At 37.7% G+C, this 15,878-nt stretch overlaps 1 protein-coding gene and 1 pseudogene across 1 annotated transcript; one reads left to right on the forward strand and one right to left on the reverse strand.

Annotated features, from left to right (window-relative positions):
- Positions 1-1,921: 1,921 nt before the first annotated feature.
- On the forward strand, positions 1,922-8,678 carry LOC121794489 (annotated as a pseudogene).
- Positions 8,679-11,052: 2,374 nt separating this feature from the next.
- On the reverse strand, positions 11,053-15,093 carry LOC121794685 (cell number regulator 6-like). The gene is made up of 4 exons (XM_042192965.1): positions 14,772-15,093; positions 13,015-13,129; positions 12,350-12,618; positions 11,053-11,468 (listed from the first exon to the last, which is right to left on the reverse strand). Exons 1-4 carry the CDS (start codon positions 14,874-14,876, stop codon positions 11,241-11,243), a joined length of 717 nt encoding a protein of 238 aa, XP_042048899.1. The 5' UTR covers positions 14,877-15,093; the 3' UTR covers positions 11,053-11,240.
- Between the last annotated feature and the right edge of the window lie 785 nt (positions 15,094-15,878).

The following is a 15,878-nucleotide window of genomic DNA, read 5'->3' on the forward strand; positions in this document are numbered from 1 at the left end:
AACAAGAAGATAGATAAAGTTATTATTATTTAAATTTTTATATGTAATTTTTAGATGAATAATATATGTAACTGCGACCTTACATATGTATATATTTTATTTGACGTACGTGTTACCTAATTATGTATTTATTCCGGGCTAGATATATAATTCACTTTATATTAAACGTATATTATAAATTTGGTACTGCATTTATAATTATAACAGTGAATGAAACACAAAATTGGATACAATTATTATTTTTTATTATGTTACTATAACATTATAAAATTTAATTAAACTAATATTACAAATTACACGAAATAAAGAATATACAAAATAGATCTTATATCGTGATTAGACTTTATAAGTAAAGAAAGCATACAAATAATATGTATAACATAATTTGAATTTGCCAGTATTTTTATTTATACTAAGTGAATTTTATAATGTAAGTAGTACAACTTAATTTAATTTCTATAGTGTATGGCAATAAATAAAACACACGAACAATATACAATATCCCAGTTATAATTTTTAAGTATTTTAAATTGCAAGTTTAAATATAGTATTTTACAATATTATAATAACATAAAATAATAAACAAATAAAATGCATCATGCGTTTCATACTCTACTTCTTGCATTTTAAAATGCAGTAGAAGATCTCAGATTATCAGCCCATGGAAGATAGTGGGTGAGGAGAAAGAAGTTGATGAGAGAAAAAAATGTGGAAGAGATAGAGATGGAGAGAAAATATGGAAGAGAGAGATGAGAGAAAACTGCTTGCTCACACGTTTTTAGCAGAAAAATGTGGAAGAGAGAGGGATGAGTTAGTATAGTATAGAATCTATAGATCACACACGTTTTTAGCAGAATGTGGAAGAGAGAGGAGAGGAGTAGCTTTTATGTTCCATATTTATGATAAAGAGAGTAGCTTTTACATCAATCATTCTCTATATATTGAAAAAGAGAATGCAAAATATTAGTAGTAAATTGGTTTCTAATCGATTTGATTTGAGACAAAAGTCCATTTTTTTATACTAGTATATTACTACTATCATTTTGTACATTTTATCTAGAATATTATGTTTTATAGCTTTTGATTTTTAATATTACCAATATGTCTTTTACATAAATATTTTATTAGTAATAAAACACAATTTAATTACTAGTAAAATATTTTTTCTTTAAGTCGTGAATTCAAGTTACACATATAATAGATGAGAAACTAATTATCTTCTTTAGAATTAAAAATATTACAAATAGGTCCATATTAGATCCTAAGGTAAATATGTCGCTAATTTATGATAATCAATTCAATAATTATCCAACTTCGATTGGATAACTAAGATCACGCTTACGACTTATCATCAAAGATATGGTTGTTAAGAGTATTCAAATTGGATAGGCGCATCTCAGGGTCTATCTCATTTATTCCTGTCATATCAGCATTTTACCCATAAATATTTATCTGCAATGGAAGGGCCGCAGAGCCTATCTCACAGCCATTTCTTCAGCCCTATCGCCGCAAGGCCGATCGTGGCCCCATGGAGATCGGTCATGGCTGTTGGAACAACCCTTTGGAGAACGAGAGAGGGCCGATCATCGGTCCCTTTTTCGCAGTGATGGCCGATCTGTGGGCCTATAATGGCTTCGAGAGATCGCCATCCATTAATAATGCTATTACTGGAAGTATGATTTGAACTATTATTTCAATATTTTATTAAAAAATTTCACATATTATATGATGCATCATTCATATTAATTAAAAATTTCACATATTACACTACATGTGAAAATATCTCATAGTATAATTTTTGTGCAATAGCTACCAGACATAGTTACAGTATAATTAAAAAAAGTTTTAAAAAAATTAGATTTGTTAAATGGTTATATAATCCCGTTTTCTAAGCCATTAAAATGACTTGGGACTAAAAAATTACAGGACTCCCACTGAAGCTTTAAACAATGATCCTGTTAACTTTTTTTAAAGAAAAAAAAAATCACACCCCACCACCTGCATCCTCTGATTTCTTTAAAGCTGAAAACAGAAAAACAAACAGATGGTGAGTCCTCCTAGCTCAACCAAAACAGGTTGTGCTGCGTTAATTTCTCCGACGCGCTATCCGTCGCGTTGAAGATTGATTGTTTAGTAGTACAACTTTTTATGCAGTTGTTTTAATTTTGTTCCCACTCTTTTGAACGTGGCTGTGCTCCTAACTCAACACGCATCCCACTCACTCTCACTCTGTTATTCTCCGCATTCGCGCACCGATACCCGCCGGATTGCTTCCGGAAGTAGCCTGGATCTAGATTAGAAGCCGACTCAGTAGGATATGGTAGCGCCGACGATGCCGAAGCCGGATGAGGCAAGTTCTTCTACGAGCTCCGGAGAAGTTTCCGTCAAGTTTGAAGAAGATACTCCGGAGGTTTCTGGTGCGGCATCTGATAGAAGCGCCGATGCTTCCGTCTCCAATGGAGCCGGCAGCGGTTCTTCTGGTGAGTCGCTGTTTTTGCTTCGTGAATTGAGTTGATGAAATGTAGGATTGTGAGTTGTAGTTAATGGTGAAGTTGTGGAGGTTTCAATTTGCAATTGATAGCTTGAATTGTCGTTGCGTTCCAGTTTTTATTAGTTCGGTTGTATTATAAGTTTGTTGATTTGTGGTTAATCGTGATTGATGGTGGAAGGGAATGCGAGAGCTAATTTTCCTACGGGAAATACTATGCCGCCTGAAATCTTGAAATCCGAGAAAATAGAAGTGCCGCAGGGGTTAGAAAGATTGAAAGATAGAGAGGGAGAGATATACTACTAATGTTTGTGCTGACGAGGCTGCTCAGATTTTTGATGAAAGAATTCCTGTGCAGGAGAAGGTTGAGCCTTTTTACTAGATTCATGGTTTTAGTTGATGTTATGCATCATTTTCGATTATTAATGTCATTTCTGGATCCGTTATAGTTTATTCAAATTCTTATTCTAAATATAGAATGATGTCCTCGTCCATTCTAAATTTGGTATCTAAAATTATACTTCAAGTAAAGGAGTGTTTTTCATATCGAACTTTTTTTTGATTTACACACACCCTATGACTTGAACCCCAGACCTATTGGACGGAGGACAAATGTCTTGGTTAGTTTCGTTTCGCTCTCATTGCAAACATTTATAATACTAGTAAAACAATCACATTTTTGTAGTGTCAAATGAAAGTTCTCAAGTTAATACCTGACAGATTACTTCAATGTGAAGAAGTAATTATTTTCTTTATAAATTTTGTCTATAGCTAAGAGACTCTTTATCAGCATGTACTGAAGATTGATCAGTCAATTTCATTATTTAATAATTGCAATTTGTATATCCTTCTGATACCAGTTGCAAATTAGATTTTCATATAGTTGCATTATTCTGGTACATCTTCCGCCGATTGGCTATTCTACTCTGTCTTGCTGCAAGTGTATAAGCTGGAACTGTGCATGAGTGACTTATAAGCAACTTTTGGATTGTTTTGTAATTCTGCTCTTCCTATTCTGGAGCATGTCTCGTACTTGTACAAGTTGAAAGTAATATGGAAAACCCCTAAGACCTAAAAGGATATATTAGTGCAAAAACACATTATGTTGTTCGTCTCATCCGGGTATAAATGTCTTCAATCCATTTGCATCGATGTGTCGCACAGTTTGATGAATATATGCCATTTCTATGCAGAATACTTTTTGGGTGATTATTCAATTATGGTTAAAGTAATGGAATGGTAGAATAATATATCAGACTGTAAACATACCTGGGTTCTTTCGTTAAATATTTAAAACATTGCAGCTCAAATTGTTGAACAGAATTGCTACAGTTAAAGATGATGGAACTGTAGAATTTGAAGTTCCAGTTGATGTTGAACATCGTAGCCTTGGAGCTGGCTCCAATAGCGTATATGCAGAAGTTGATGAGGAGGTTCTTGATGCAACAGACATTCAGTATATTCCACCATTGCAGATTGTAATGCTAATTGTTGGAACTCGTGGAGATGTGCTGCCATTTGTTGCAATTGGAAAGCGACTCCAGGTTGAGTCAATATTGCAATGGAAACTACAGTATTTCCTTATCAATTAATTAGAATCTCATTTAGCAATCAAAAAGCGACATTTGGGTGTCTCAAACTATTTTAATCTGCTGTTTAAAGTTTCAATGCATTTTGGTAAACATATATTTCTGCTTCCACTTAGCCCAAATCTATGAGTGGTAAAAATCAGAGTCCTTTAGTACATGCACCGATTTCCATCCCCTGTTGCTGTATTCATCATTATTCTTCTACTTGATCTTTCTTTTTTGTGTCCGAAAAAAACTCTTTTTATCTCTGTAATCGTCTCTCCACATGTGTGATTCCAGTAGGGAACTGAGCATCTGTTCAAGGCAAAATGTGTATATGTTAGTAGCCCTTCAAAACCCTGGATAAAGATGTTCGACGATGTGTGTTCCGGGTGTAAGATTGTAGTATGCGTCAAGGATTTTTTTCTTTAGTACATTTGAAATCCATCTTATAAAGTTTTTACTGAAGATACTTAGTGCAGGATTATGGCCATCGTGTGAGATAGGCTACTCATTCAAATTTCAAAGAGTTTGTCTTGACATCTGGATTAGAATTCTATCCTCTTGGTGGGGATCCAAAAGTTCTTGCCGAATGTATGTTTCTCTACCTTCATTCTTAAAGCGGGTCTTCTTATTACTTGGGGACTCGGTTGTGGTTTATCTATTGTCAGTGAGACTTTGTTCTCCCCTGCAAAATATGATGCTTGATCTTTTCTTGACTTCAAGTCTTCATAGATTAAAAAAAGCATAGAAGTGTTTCTCTTTGAGTTATGGTCAAGTTGAAGTGACCTTTCTGAATACGAGGCTTGATATAACATCGCCACTAATCAATATATTTTTCCACTTCATTTAGTAGTTGATGTCAGAATGATTCTGTGTTAAGTACTTCTTGCAATGTGAATCTTGATATATGTGGTCTCCCCATGTTATAGTGACATTTGATCCTCTTAATGGGATGCATAAATAATGAATATAACTTCTTTCTTTACAGACATGGTAAAAAACAAAGGGTTCTTGCCTTCAGGGCCTTCAGAAATACCAATTCAAAGAAATCAAATGAAAGAGATAATATATTCACTGCTTCCAGCATGCAAAGATCCTGATAAGGACACTGAGATTCCTTTTAAAGCAGATGCAATTATTGCCAATCCTCCTGCATATGGTTAGATAATGCAACTTAGCATGTCTCGGCTCTCTGAAAACTGGTTTTTCAAGTTTTCATTACATGGTTGCATATTTGCATAATCTTCCTTGCAATTTTTCATGTTTTTGCACTTAATTGTTTGTTTGGTTCACGGAGAATGTTTTATCTCAAAGTTGTGGCTGGGGGGAGGGTTCTGCCTTTATTTAATTAATGGAAATTTTATTTCTCCATTCTGAATGTATATTAATATGCGCTAGATATATCCTGAATTAAGTATCCCCATTTTGAGAGTTGAGTTGGTTTCCATGTTCATGAGTGTATCTCCACCTGTTTGTTGTGTTCTATTAGTGCATGGATACACTGATATTGCTGATGAAATGACCATCTAGATTTGTATCAATTTATTGCAGGTCCCATGTTGCTGAAGCATTGAAAGTACCAATTCATATATTTTTCACAATGCCTTGGACGTAAGTATTTTCTATATCATTTTAAGCCACGGAGAAAATTATTATTATTCTAATTTAGCAAAAAAATAAGATATAGTGGATCTCTTAACAAGTTTGTCCCTCATGCTATCATGTTCACTTACTAAACAATGGTATTTTGCAGGCCCACAAGTGAATTCCCCCATCCTTTGTCTCGTGTTAAGCAATCAGCTGGATACAGAGTGCGTTTTAAGAGTTTGTTTAACTTGTATATCTTGCGGTTTGTGATTTTCTACAAAAATTATGATCAATCTATTTCTTCCTCTCTGATATCCTTTGTTTGAATTGCTTTACAGTTGTCGTATCAGATTGTAGACTCCTTGATTTGGCTAGGAATTCGAGACATGATAAATGATCTTAGGAAAAAAAAATTGAAGCTTCGGCATGTCACATATTTGAGTGGTTCACAAGGGTTTGAGTCAAATATTCCACATTGATATATCTGGAGCCCTCATCTTGTTCCTAAACCAAAAGGTTTTCACTTTCTTACTGCCGTTTACTTTAAGAAAGTAGTTTGTGCCAATGGATCAACCTTTATCATCTGAACATGATACCAATCAGTTCTCTTTCTTATCTTAAAGATCTGTTTCATTTCATCCATACTTGGTACTACTAGTTCTATGTAAATTTAGATAGTGCTACCTGAGTATCGTAGCCATGTTGTCTTGCAGATTGGGGACCCAAGGTTGATGTCGTTGGATTTTGCTTCCTTGAACCGCCTGAGTCACTTGTAAACTGGCTTAAAGCTGGCACAAAGCCTATCTATATTGGGTTTGGCAGTTTGGTTAGTACCCCAAGTTCCTTCACATCCCAAAAGTAAACCCCAGATAAAGAAGAAACATGAGGAAATGTGATTATTGTTCTTTTCTTTAGGGGTGGAGGTATCTTGTGACTGAGATTTTGTTAACATATTTCTTGAAGTTTTCTTCTCCAATATTGGTCTTTGAACTTTCACTGTGGGAACTGTACTAAGTTTTGTGATTCAATGAGAAACCAGTTCATTTTGTTTGAATAGTTTAAACATTCTAATAGGCAATGGTTGGCACTGAGTAATTAATTGGCAAAACTGTTCGCCATAACTGTTCGCGGTTGCAAATCCCCCCCCCCCCCTCCTTCCTGCAACAAAATATGCTGCACATGCAGTAGAGATATCTAAGTTGTGTCAAAGAGAACATTTTTTCATTTCAGCTTGTTTGACTTGGTCCTTTTGTCTCCCTCCGTCCCGCTTAAGATGACACGTTTTCCTTTTTAGTTTGTCCCAACTAAGATGATACATTTCCTTTTTTGGAAACTTTCACTCTCCAATTAATACACCCAACCACTTTTTCTTACTCCTATTAAAATATTCATCTTTCTTTCTCTCTCTATTTTAATACTTACACCCACCTTTTCTCTCTCCAATTAAACACTTTAACCAATAACTCCTAAAATCCCGTGCCGGCCAAGAAATGTGTCATCTTAGCCGGGACGGAGGGAGTAACATTCAATGTGCTGATTTTTTCTTCTTCTATCTCAGCCTGTCGTAGAGCCGGAGAAAATGACAAAGATAATCATTGAGGCTTTAGAAATAACTAAACAAAGAGGAATCATCAACAAAGGATGGGGTGGCCTTGGTAACTGTAAGTTCTCTTTTTCCTGACTTTTCCTGTCAATGATTTTCCAATCGCATATATATATCCTGAAAATTGGCTCATTTGACTAATGCTTCTTGCTTCAGTGGCTGAAGAAAAAGACTTTGCATATCTTCTGGACAATTGTCCTCATGACTGGCTGTTCTTGCAGTGTGCTGCTGTGGTAAGTTGTTCATTAGTAGTATTAGTTTATGCACAGTGGTCCTTTATCTTACTAAGTGCACCATCCTATTTACTGATATTTGTACGAAAGCAACATGTTGATTTTATGTCTTTGTGTTCTGGGGGTGATAAATGTGGTTTTGGTAGTGAAGTTTCCATTAAGTGTAGTAAAACCAGATCATCTAATTTTGCTTAGGTTTTTTGAGCAATAAGGTAATCTTTTTTGTGTACCTATATGTTTGCAGGTGCACCATGGAGGTGCTGGAACAACAGCTGCTGGTCTTAAAGCGGCGGTAGTGGCTTGGCTTGAAGTTTTTGTTGGTTCGACATTTTATGTTGACTCTTTAATGTATAATATTTGTTGGTAATGCAGTGCCCAACAACCATTATTCCATTCTTTGGTGACCAACCATTTTGGGGAGAAAAGTCCATGCCAGAGGCGTAGGCCCTCCACCAATTCCCGTGGATGAGTTTTTTCTCGAAAAGTTGGTTAATGCAATTAATTTTATGCTAGACCCCCAGGTACCACACCTTAGATACTACCATGGTTTCTAGTTGAAATGAAGGATGTGCAAAATTTATTTTTAAGTGTTGGATTGATTTGGAGATCATGTGATCAATCTCTTGCAACTTTTAGCGACGCATAAAGGGAGGAATATCTTATTCGTATTTATCAAATATATCATTATTTGATTTGAATGTCTTGGATATGGACCTTTTTTGCAGGTAAAGGAGTGCAGTTGAACTTGCAAAAGCCATGGAAAATGAAGATGGTGTTACAGGAGCCGTGAAGGCATTCTTCAAACACCGTCCACATAAAAAACTTGACCCCAACCCTGAGCCTACATCATCAAATATCTTCTCCATAAGGAGGTGCTTTGGTTGTTCTTAGGGTGTCCACTATAAGGTGGACGCGCCCAATAGCCCCGCCCCAGTTTTTTGTCCATAGCCCCAATTTTTTGTCCATAGCCCCAAAATTTTGTGTCCGCCACTATAGTGGACACCTCCAATAGCCCCAAATTTTATAATCAACTTTCATTTTATAATATTTCAAGTAATTAAGAACAAATTTATCGGACTCTTAGTGGATTAGAAGAAGCCGACTATACGAATTAAAAATAAAAATAAAAATAAAATACAAATTAAAATTAAAATTAGAATTACACACTAAATTAAAATTAAAATCACACACTACATTGAATCTAGTACAAATCACTACCAAGTTTACACAACGCCACTACCTCCCCTACGTGCCCACCTTCAAGCAAATCGGCCTGCAGTGTGTTATGTGATGTGGTCCTGCGCATATCAGCGAAGCGTTGGATCAAATATTCATTGCTCCGTGGTACGCCCATCTGGATCGGCGCGGAGGCGACACCGTGACTTGTACTTGCACCCTCTTCCGGCGCCCATCGCTCTGCCGCAAATCCTTCATCTTCTATTATCATATTATGCAATATGACACAGACTAACATAATATTCGCGACATCATCTTCGTGCCAAACTCGTGCCGGACACCGTATAATAGCCCACCGTGATTGGAGGACACCAAAAGCCCGCTCAACGTCCTTCCTAGCACTCTCTTGTTTGCGCGCAAAATATTGTTTCTTCGGTCCTACCGGTTGGCGGACAGTCTTCACGAATACTGGCCACCGCGGATATATTCCATCTGCCAAATAGTAGCCCCTACTATACTGCGTACCGTTGGCTACGAAGCTGATTTCTGGCCCCTCCCCCCGGCACTCCTCGTTGAAGAGAGGCGACGACTGAAGAACATTGATGTCGTTGTTCGAACCTGCCACGCCGAAATACGCATGCCAGATCTTCAGACGGTAGTCTGCCACGGCTTCCAGTATCATCGTTGGATGTTTGCTTTTGAATCCAGTAGTGAACTGGCCTTTCCATGCCACGGGGCAGTTCCTCCACTCCCAATGCATGCAATCGATGCTTCCTAACATTCCGGGGAAGCCGTGCACCGACCCGTGCTTATCAAGTAGGCGCTGACACTCATCCGGGTTGGGCTTCCGTAGAAACTCCCCACCGAAAATTTCCCGGATCCCCTTACAGAACTGCCTAAGCACCGTGAGGCTAGTCGTCTCACCCATCTGTAGGTATTCATCGAACATGTCCACTGGTCCAGCGTAGGCAAGCTGTCGGATTGCAGCGGTGCACTTCTGTTGTGTGGACAGCCCGATCCGGCCTGACGCATCACGCCGGAGGGTGAAGCACCGGTAACGCTCCGCCAAATTCGTCGCTATATAGTTGAACAGCCGCTGCGACATCCTGAATCTCCGGCGGAATATCTCGGGTGGATAACGGGGGTTATCCACGAAGTAATCATCCATTAAACGTTGGTGAGCACCGACGTGGTCTCGTGGGATTGTCCGCCGATGAGTAATGGTGCGAGGGATCGGATCCTCCGCATCCTCCGCCTCCTTCGCCAAACGGGCCGCTACCTCCTGGGCGGCCTGGTGTTGCACCTGTTGAATCAGAGCATTCCAGTTGTCTCTCCACAAATTGTTCATTTCCGACCCCAAATTGTAGTGAGAGAAATTTGTATAGATGTTGTGTTTGAATGGTGTGAAAATAATGAATGGAGTGGGGTGTATTTATAGGTGAATTGAAGTGTAAAAAATAAAAAAAAAATTCGCATGCAACCGCCGCGGCTAATCTTCGTGCCACTATAGGCGCGGCTATAGCCACCCCGCCGCGTCCTCGCCCCACTCGCGGCGAAGCCTCGTCCGCCGCCCTCCCCCCCCAGCCGCGTCCACCCTCGCGGCGAACACCCCCTCCACTATAATAGCCGCGCCTACCGCCCCGCTTCCGCCCCGCTCGCGGCGTCCACCTTATAGTGGACGCTCTTAGAGGTCTAGGTAATCTTTGCTTGCTCATGATTTCTATTCTTTATTTGTATTACTGTATGTTATAGTAGTAATGGTTATGACTCGAGTAGTAGTCTTTGTTGTTATTTATCATATTGACAAAATTTTGCTTCGACACAAAATTCCAAGAATTATCAACTCTTTCCTCGGCATCTTATCACTTCTCAAGTTCAAGTTTGTGCATGAATCTGTTGCTTGTATTGCAAATTTATCTGCTGTGTTCAGTAGATTTGGGTTCCTTGGGAAGTTTTAACTGTGATACCAGATGTTCTTTCGAAGCTAGGGAAGGCAGAGAAATGACAAATTTATTATAATAGGCGTTGGTTATAGGAAAAAATGGATTAGTATTTGATGAGAAAGGACCAAGTAGGAAGGACATCAATCATTGATTTAAGGATGGTCATACTCATACGTATCATTGTATCAACTTTCATGTGAAATGCAAAGCCATGTAGGGGTAGCACAAGAGCGTATGTCAGCCAAATTAAAACCTCCCAGCTTGGATGAAATTGGGAAGCAATAAATCTCTCTTTTACATTTTGCCTTGCTGATTATGAGGTATCAGTGGAGTTCAAAACTATAGAACTGTAAAATACAAGCTCATCGGCTCCACATCAGAAAAAGGCCGATCCTCCTTCGTTCTAATGCAATGCATAGATGCCCTTTCCATGCAAATCTCTTGCTCAAAATTGTCTTAAATCTTTATGCAAGTCGAAACTTGTTATAGAGCTCAAACTACCCCAGCTAGACAGAATGCACGACATTGAAAATGTACAATGTCCTGTCCAAAGGAAATGCCAAAACCAGAAAATTCAACTCTTAACAGGCATGATACTGATATATACTTTGTCGTTGTTACATCCTCTATCGTCAAGTCCTATAGAGCCTGCATCTCAATTTTAACTTGCTCAGTTCCATTTGCTGAGGTTGATGCTGGATCCCGACCATTGTCAGCGGCACTCATCTCCTGAACTGGAGGTGGATTGACTACGGTCATTGGTTCGACAGAGACCTCTGATAGGCGTGACCTCATCTCCCGGTGCTCCTGGCACAAGGCACACCAATGCATGCAGCAGTGCACCAAGCAAGGGTCGCATGGCGAATTCTGTAAGAAAATTAAAATAACTGAAGTTAGAAAGCTTCCTAATGACGGGAAAACAAAACTGATCTTCGAAAGCATGACTAAGCTAATTATAGTGGCTAAAATCATCATAGCTTTCTGCCCCAAAAGAACAATATGACAAGAGTATCAAACCAGCTCAGAAAAGCTCATTGGTTAGTACAATAGTTTGTACAGACAAGAATAACTTCTTTCCCTTCTTGGACCCCCTTTCTTCCAAGACTAATTTTTCCCTAGATGAGTTTAATATACATCTATCTGTTAATTGCTACTTCCCTGTAATTAGTTTCACATTTAATTAAAATGCTAGTACTATTTAAAAAGAGATGCTACCTTGTACCCAGTATCACTGCATAGCAGTGAACTGAAACCCCAAGTGGAGTTGGATTATCAGTACAACTGGTGAAAGTTTTAGTGCCAAAAAGCGCAGATTGAGAGTTTAATGTACCAAGTGTGTTGCAAATTAGCACCGTGCAGACGTTTTTAAGACTAAGTCCCAAACTCATATTATATGTGTCTGCCATTTGTTAGTAATTGGCAAGAGCTGATTTTGAGAGCAAATGCAAGTAAGAATGAGGCTGACAGCAAATTTCCTAGGAACAAGTAAAACAAATTTTGTGCAACCACCAACCAGTAATACATTTTTCACTTATGACAACTTTCAGATGAATTTCAAAGAAAATGCTTGAGAATTCTCCGACAACAGAAACAAGTTAGCATTCAGCAGTTGTGCAACAAAATTAATACATTTTCCAGAAATAGCAGCTCAATGAGAAGGTTATCTGAAAATGCAAATTCGAAGGTGGTGAAAATAGGTATCAGAACCATTTCATTATAAAGGCTGACTCATAATAAACTTAGATCACCTTGAGATGATATTTCTTCTGCAGCGATTGCCTAACTAGGCCAGTGTAAATCCCACACATCCACCAACTGAAAAACAAACCTTCACCAATGAGAAATGTTGTCCTTGGGTCAATAAAACCGTGTAGAGCAGCAGTTGCTGCTGCAAATGCTATGCCACCCTCTATAAAGATAGCATGACAAATGCAAGGGCCAGTCCACGGAGTATCTTCTCTCAGTTGCTCAACGTTGCGGCCAAACAGCACACAAGGGCAAAATAGTCCCGTCCTAACTATTGCAGATCAAAGCATAAAATTTAGAACCATCAACCAAACAAAAGCAGAATTGAGACCCAAATATGAAGATGAATTTTAATTCTGTTTAGTGAAGGACTTCAATATAAAGTAAAATCTCATAAATACCCTTGGACTTACATAGAGTCATTAGTTAGTTAAGAGAGGTTAACTGATCAATATATTATAAATCTTTCAATGATAAATGTATTGAACTTATTATATACATTAAATCAACTCAAAATATGTGGAAACCTTATTGTTAAGATTGTATGGTAGACATTTAAACTCCAAGAAGACAGATAATTAGATGGCAAAACAATTGTTAACTGTCTACAGGTGTTATTAAGCTTTAGAAATTGAACTTCTCTTTCACTGAATGCATGATAACTTACAACTTTCCACATCTTCTGCACAACCAAATATTCCAGTAGTCCAGGGTTCATCAGCAGGAGCTTGGTAACTTTCAGGTAGAGGCTGCCCACATTCATTACACTTTTGAACATGCAACTGCAAAATGAACCACAAAGATAGCTTCTTAACTATAAACATGTAAAATAAAAGGGTTAACCGAGCAAATACGGAATATCTGAAAAACGAAGTTTAATTTTGCCTAGACGATCAAAATTAAGAACTACTAATAGGAAAAGTTTGGGCAAACTACTCATGTTATGCTAAGACCAAATGTTGGTTTGGATAAATAACCAGATAATTTATCTAACCAGTTGGACTGTTTTTAACAAACATGGTTCAGAAAATGGAAATGTTAGAATGTTTCCATATTATCTGACAAGAAGAAAAACTTATATTTAAAGCACCAAACTAAACCACCAAACTTCTCTTTTCCAGTGGTTCACCAATGTTCAATATTAACCTCCATTAAAGCATCAAGCTCAACCACTACCGATTTACACTTTACCAGCCAGCTTCACACCTAATGTTGGAAAGGTCTCAAGTGATTTCAATCTTTTAAGAACCACAGCTAATGTCAGCTAAAATAGGCCATCCATTTTCAATCGTGAAATAACTTGAGGAGCGAACAAGAATTCATATTAATAGATAAGTGAACCATTGTTTCTGTGGTTGACTAAGACAAGAGCTCTAGAGAGCAGTACCAATCCAATTAATCTAAAGAAACAAGACTTCCTTTTTAACTTCTAGTTCTAGGGAAATCATTACAGGAAATATCTTCCGGATATTGGCATCGAATAAACAAGAATAGAAGACAACGGGAGAAGGAATATAAAAGAAAATCCAATATGTTTACACTCTTTTGTTGCAAGTATTTTCCGTTAAGTAAATAACCCATGTGTTGGTTGCATGTGACGTCATTTCAACAAGAGTGGAAGAGAAGAAGCGTGCCAACTTAAGAATCGTGAAGCCGATTTTGTCATGTGGGGAGAGCAAGGATATGATGCCACGTCAGCTTAAGAGAGAGAAGGGAAGGAAGGGAGAATATAAATAGAAGTAGCAGCTTTCTTCAATTCAGTCATGAAAATTGTGTGAATGTGTGCTTGAGCACCTTGGGCTGAGGATCGTGGATCCGAAGCATTTTATCAATTCTCTTTTTCGTGTTGCTTTCGTTATCATTTACTTATCGCATTGTTTCTCTGATCTCATTATCAATCTACATTCAGTGTTTATCTCGTTCCATTGCTGCGTTCAATTGTTTATTGTGTTGATTGTGTGGTTAGTTGTTGTGTCGATTGGTTATGCGTTGCGATCTTAGCTGGATCGGGCTAGAATCGCAACATCTTTGAATTGGACAGATTAAAGACAATGAAACAATGTCACCTAAAGTTCAACATTCGGGTAAAAGCACCACGGGTTTAAGTGTTTTCTGTACATTACAAAAGTATATGAAACAAGCAGGATCCAATCACCTGATCTAAACTACCCTGACACAAATACGAAGATACAAGAGTTCAAGTGTGCAAGAATCAAGATTAACCCAGGATTTCTGTGCATAAACCCAAATCAACAGAAAAAATCTTCACTCGATCTTTAGGACACAGACGAGAAGATCGTAACCGAACAACCGTGCATCGAAGATGGATCAAAATTGTACAGAGCATATCACATTTACAAAGAAAATTATAGAGATATAGCCATAGAGAACATAATTAAGTGACAACAAACGCACAAATTGTACCTGAGGCACATCAATCGGCTGATTAAGCTCGCCGGGTTTAATGTCCTCCATCGGCGCTTGATCTTTGGTTAATTTGACATACCTAGAGGGGTGATCCTCCGCCATTTCTTCACAAAATTTCAGAGCAGGATCAGCTCAATCGATTCAAGCACGAAGAAGGAATAACTGAAAACGGATCCGCACGCACAAACACACACTACACAGTCGGTTTGACAGTATTAGTCAACAAATATGGAAGAGTAAAAGATGGGTAAACCAAATTAGCAGTGAATAACAAATTGACTTTACAATGAAAATGGGTTTAAATATTTAGAATTTCCTTTTATCTTTGACAATTTAATCCGCATTGCTGTCTGAATTGCTTCTACCTGTATATTTGCAATAGACTATAGACTATTCACGCTTCGTTATATTTATGGGATAAATAATCCAATAATAAGGACCCAACAGTAATTTTGCTTAAAATAAATTAATTTATAATACAAATTTCAGAGCCAATTTTAAAAATGCCCTCCAGGTGGAATATCCATTACCAATTTACTGGGATAAATTGCATAAATCCGTATATTTTAGATAAAACAATTTAGTAGTACAGTTCAAAATTATTTTTTATCTTGTACTTTTAAGAGGTTATAGGTTATTTTGCAGCTAATATTTTTTTTATCAAAATGTTTGCTTTGGAGAGAAAAATAAAATGAACAAGTTCTCATTTTGTGCTATACTAATGCTAAAGCCTAAATGCATACAACAAACGCATTTGATGTTGTGATTATTACCGGTACTACCATATTTACCTCTTTTTAATAAAATTTTATGCTCCAATGGAAAAGGTATTTGGGGAGGTATGATACGACGTTGATCGTATCGGAGAGAAGGATCGACGGCGAGGGAGGCTCTGCGGTCGACGTATGCAGGCGGAGGTCTCCTTAGTCAAGCAGTTTGCTAGATTTGGAGAGAAATGAAAGAACATCATTGTGAAAATCCTGCCAAGTAACAAAATCATTATTGGAACAATAATGTTTGATCCATTTAGCAGCCGGGAACGACATAGTGAAGCCCATTTGCATCCGGCATCATCATATGATCAAAATAATATTGAATTTTGAA

This window comes from Salvia splendens, chromosome 3, assembly GCF_004379255.2.
Source record: "Salvia splendens isolate huo1 chromosome 3, SspV2, whole genome shotgun sequence".
Classification (NCBI taxonomy): Eukaryota; Viridiplantae; Streptophyta; class Magnoliopsida; order Lamiales; family Lamiaceae; genus Salvia; species Salvia splendens.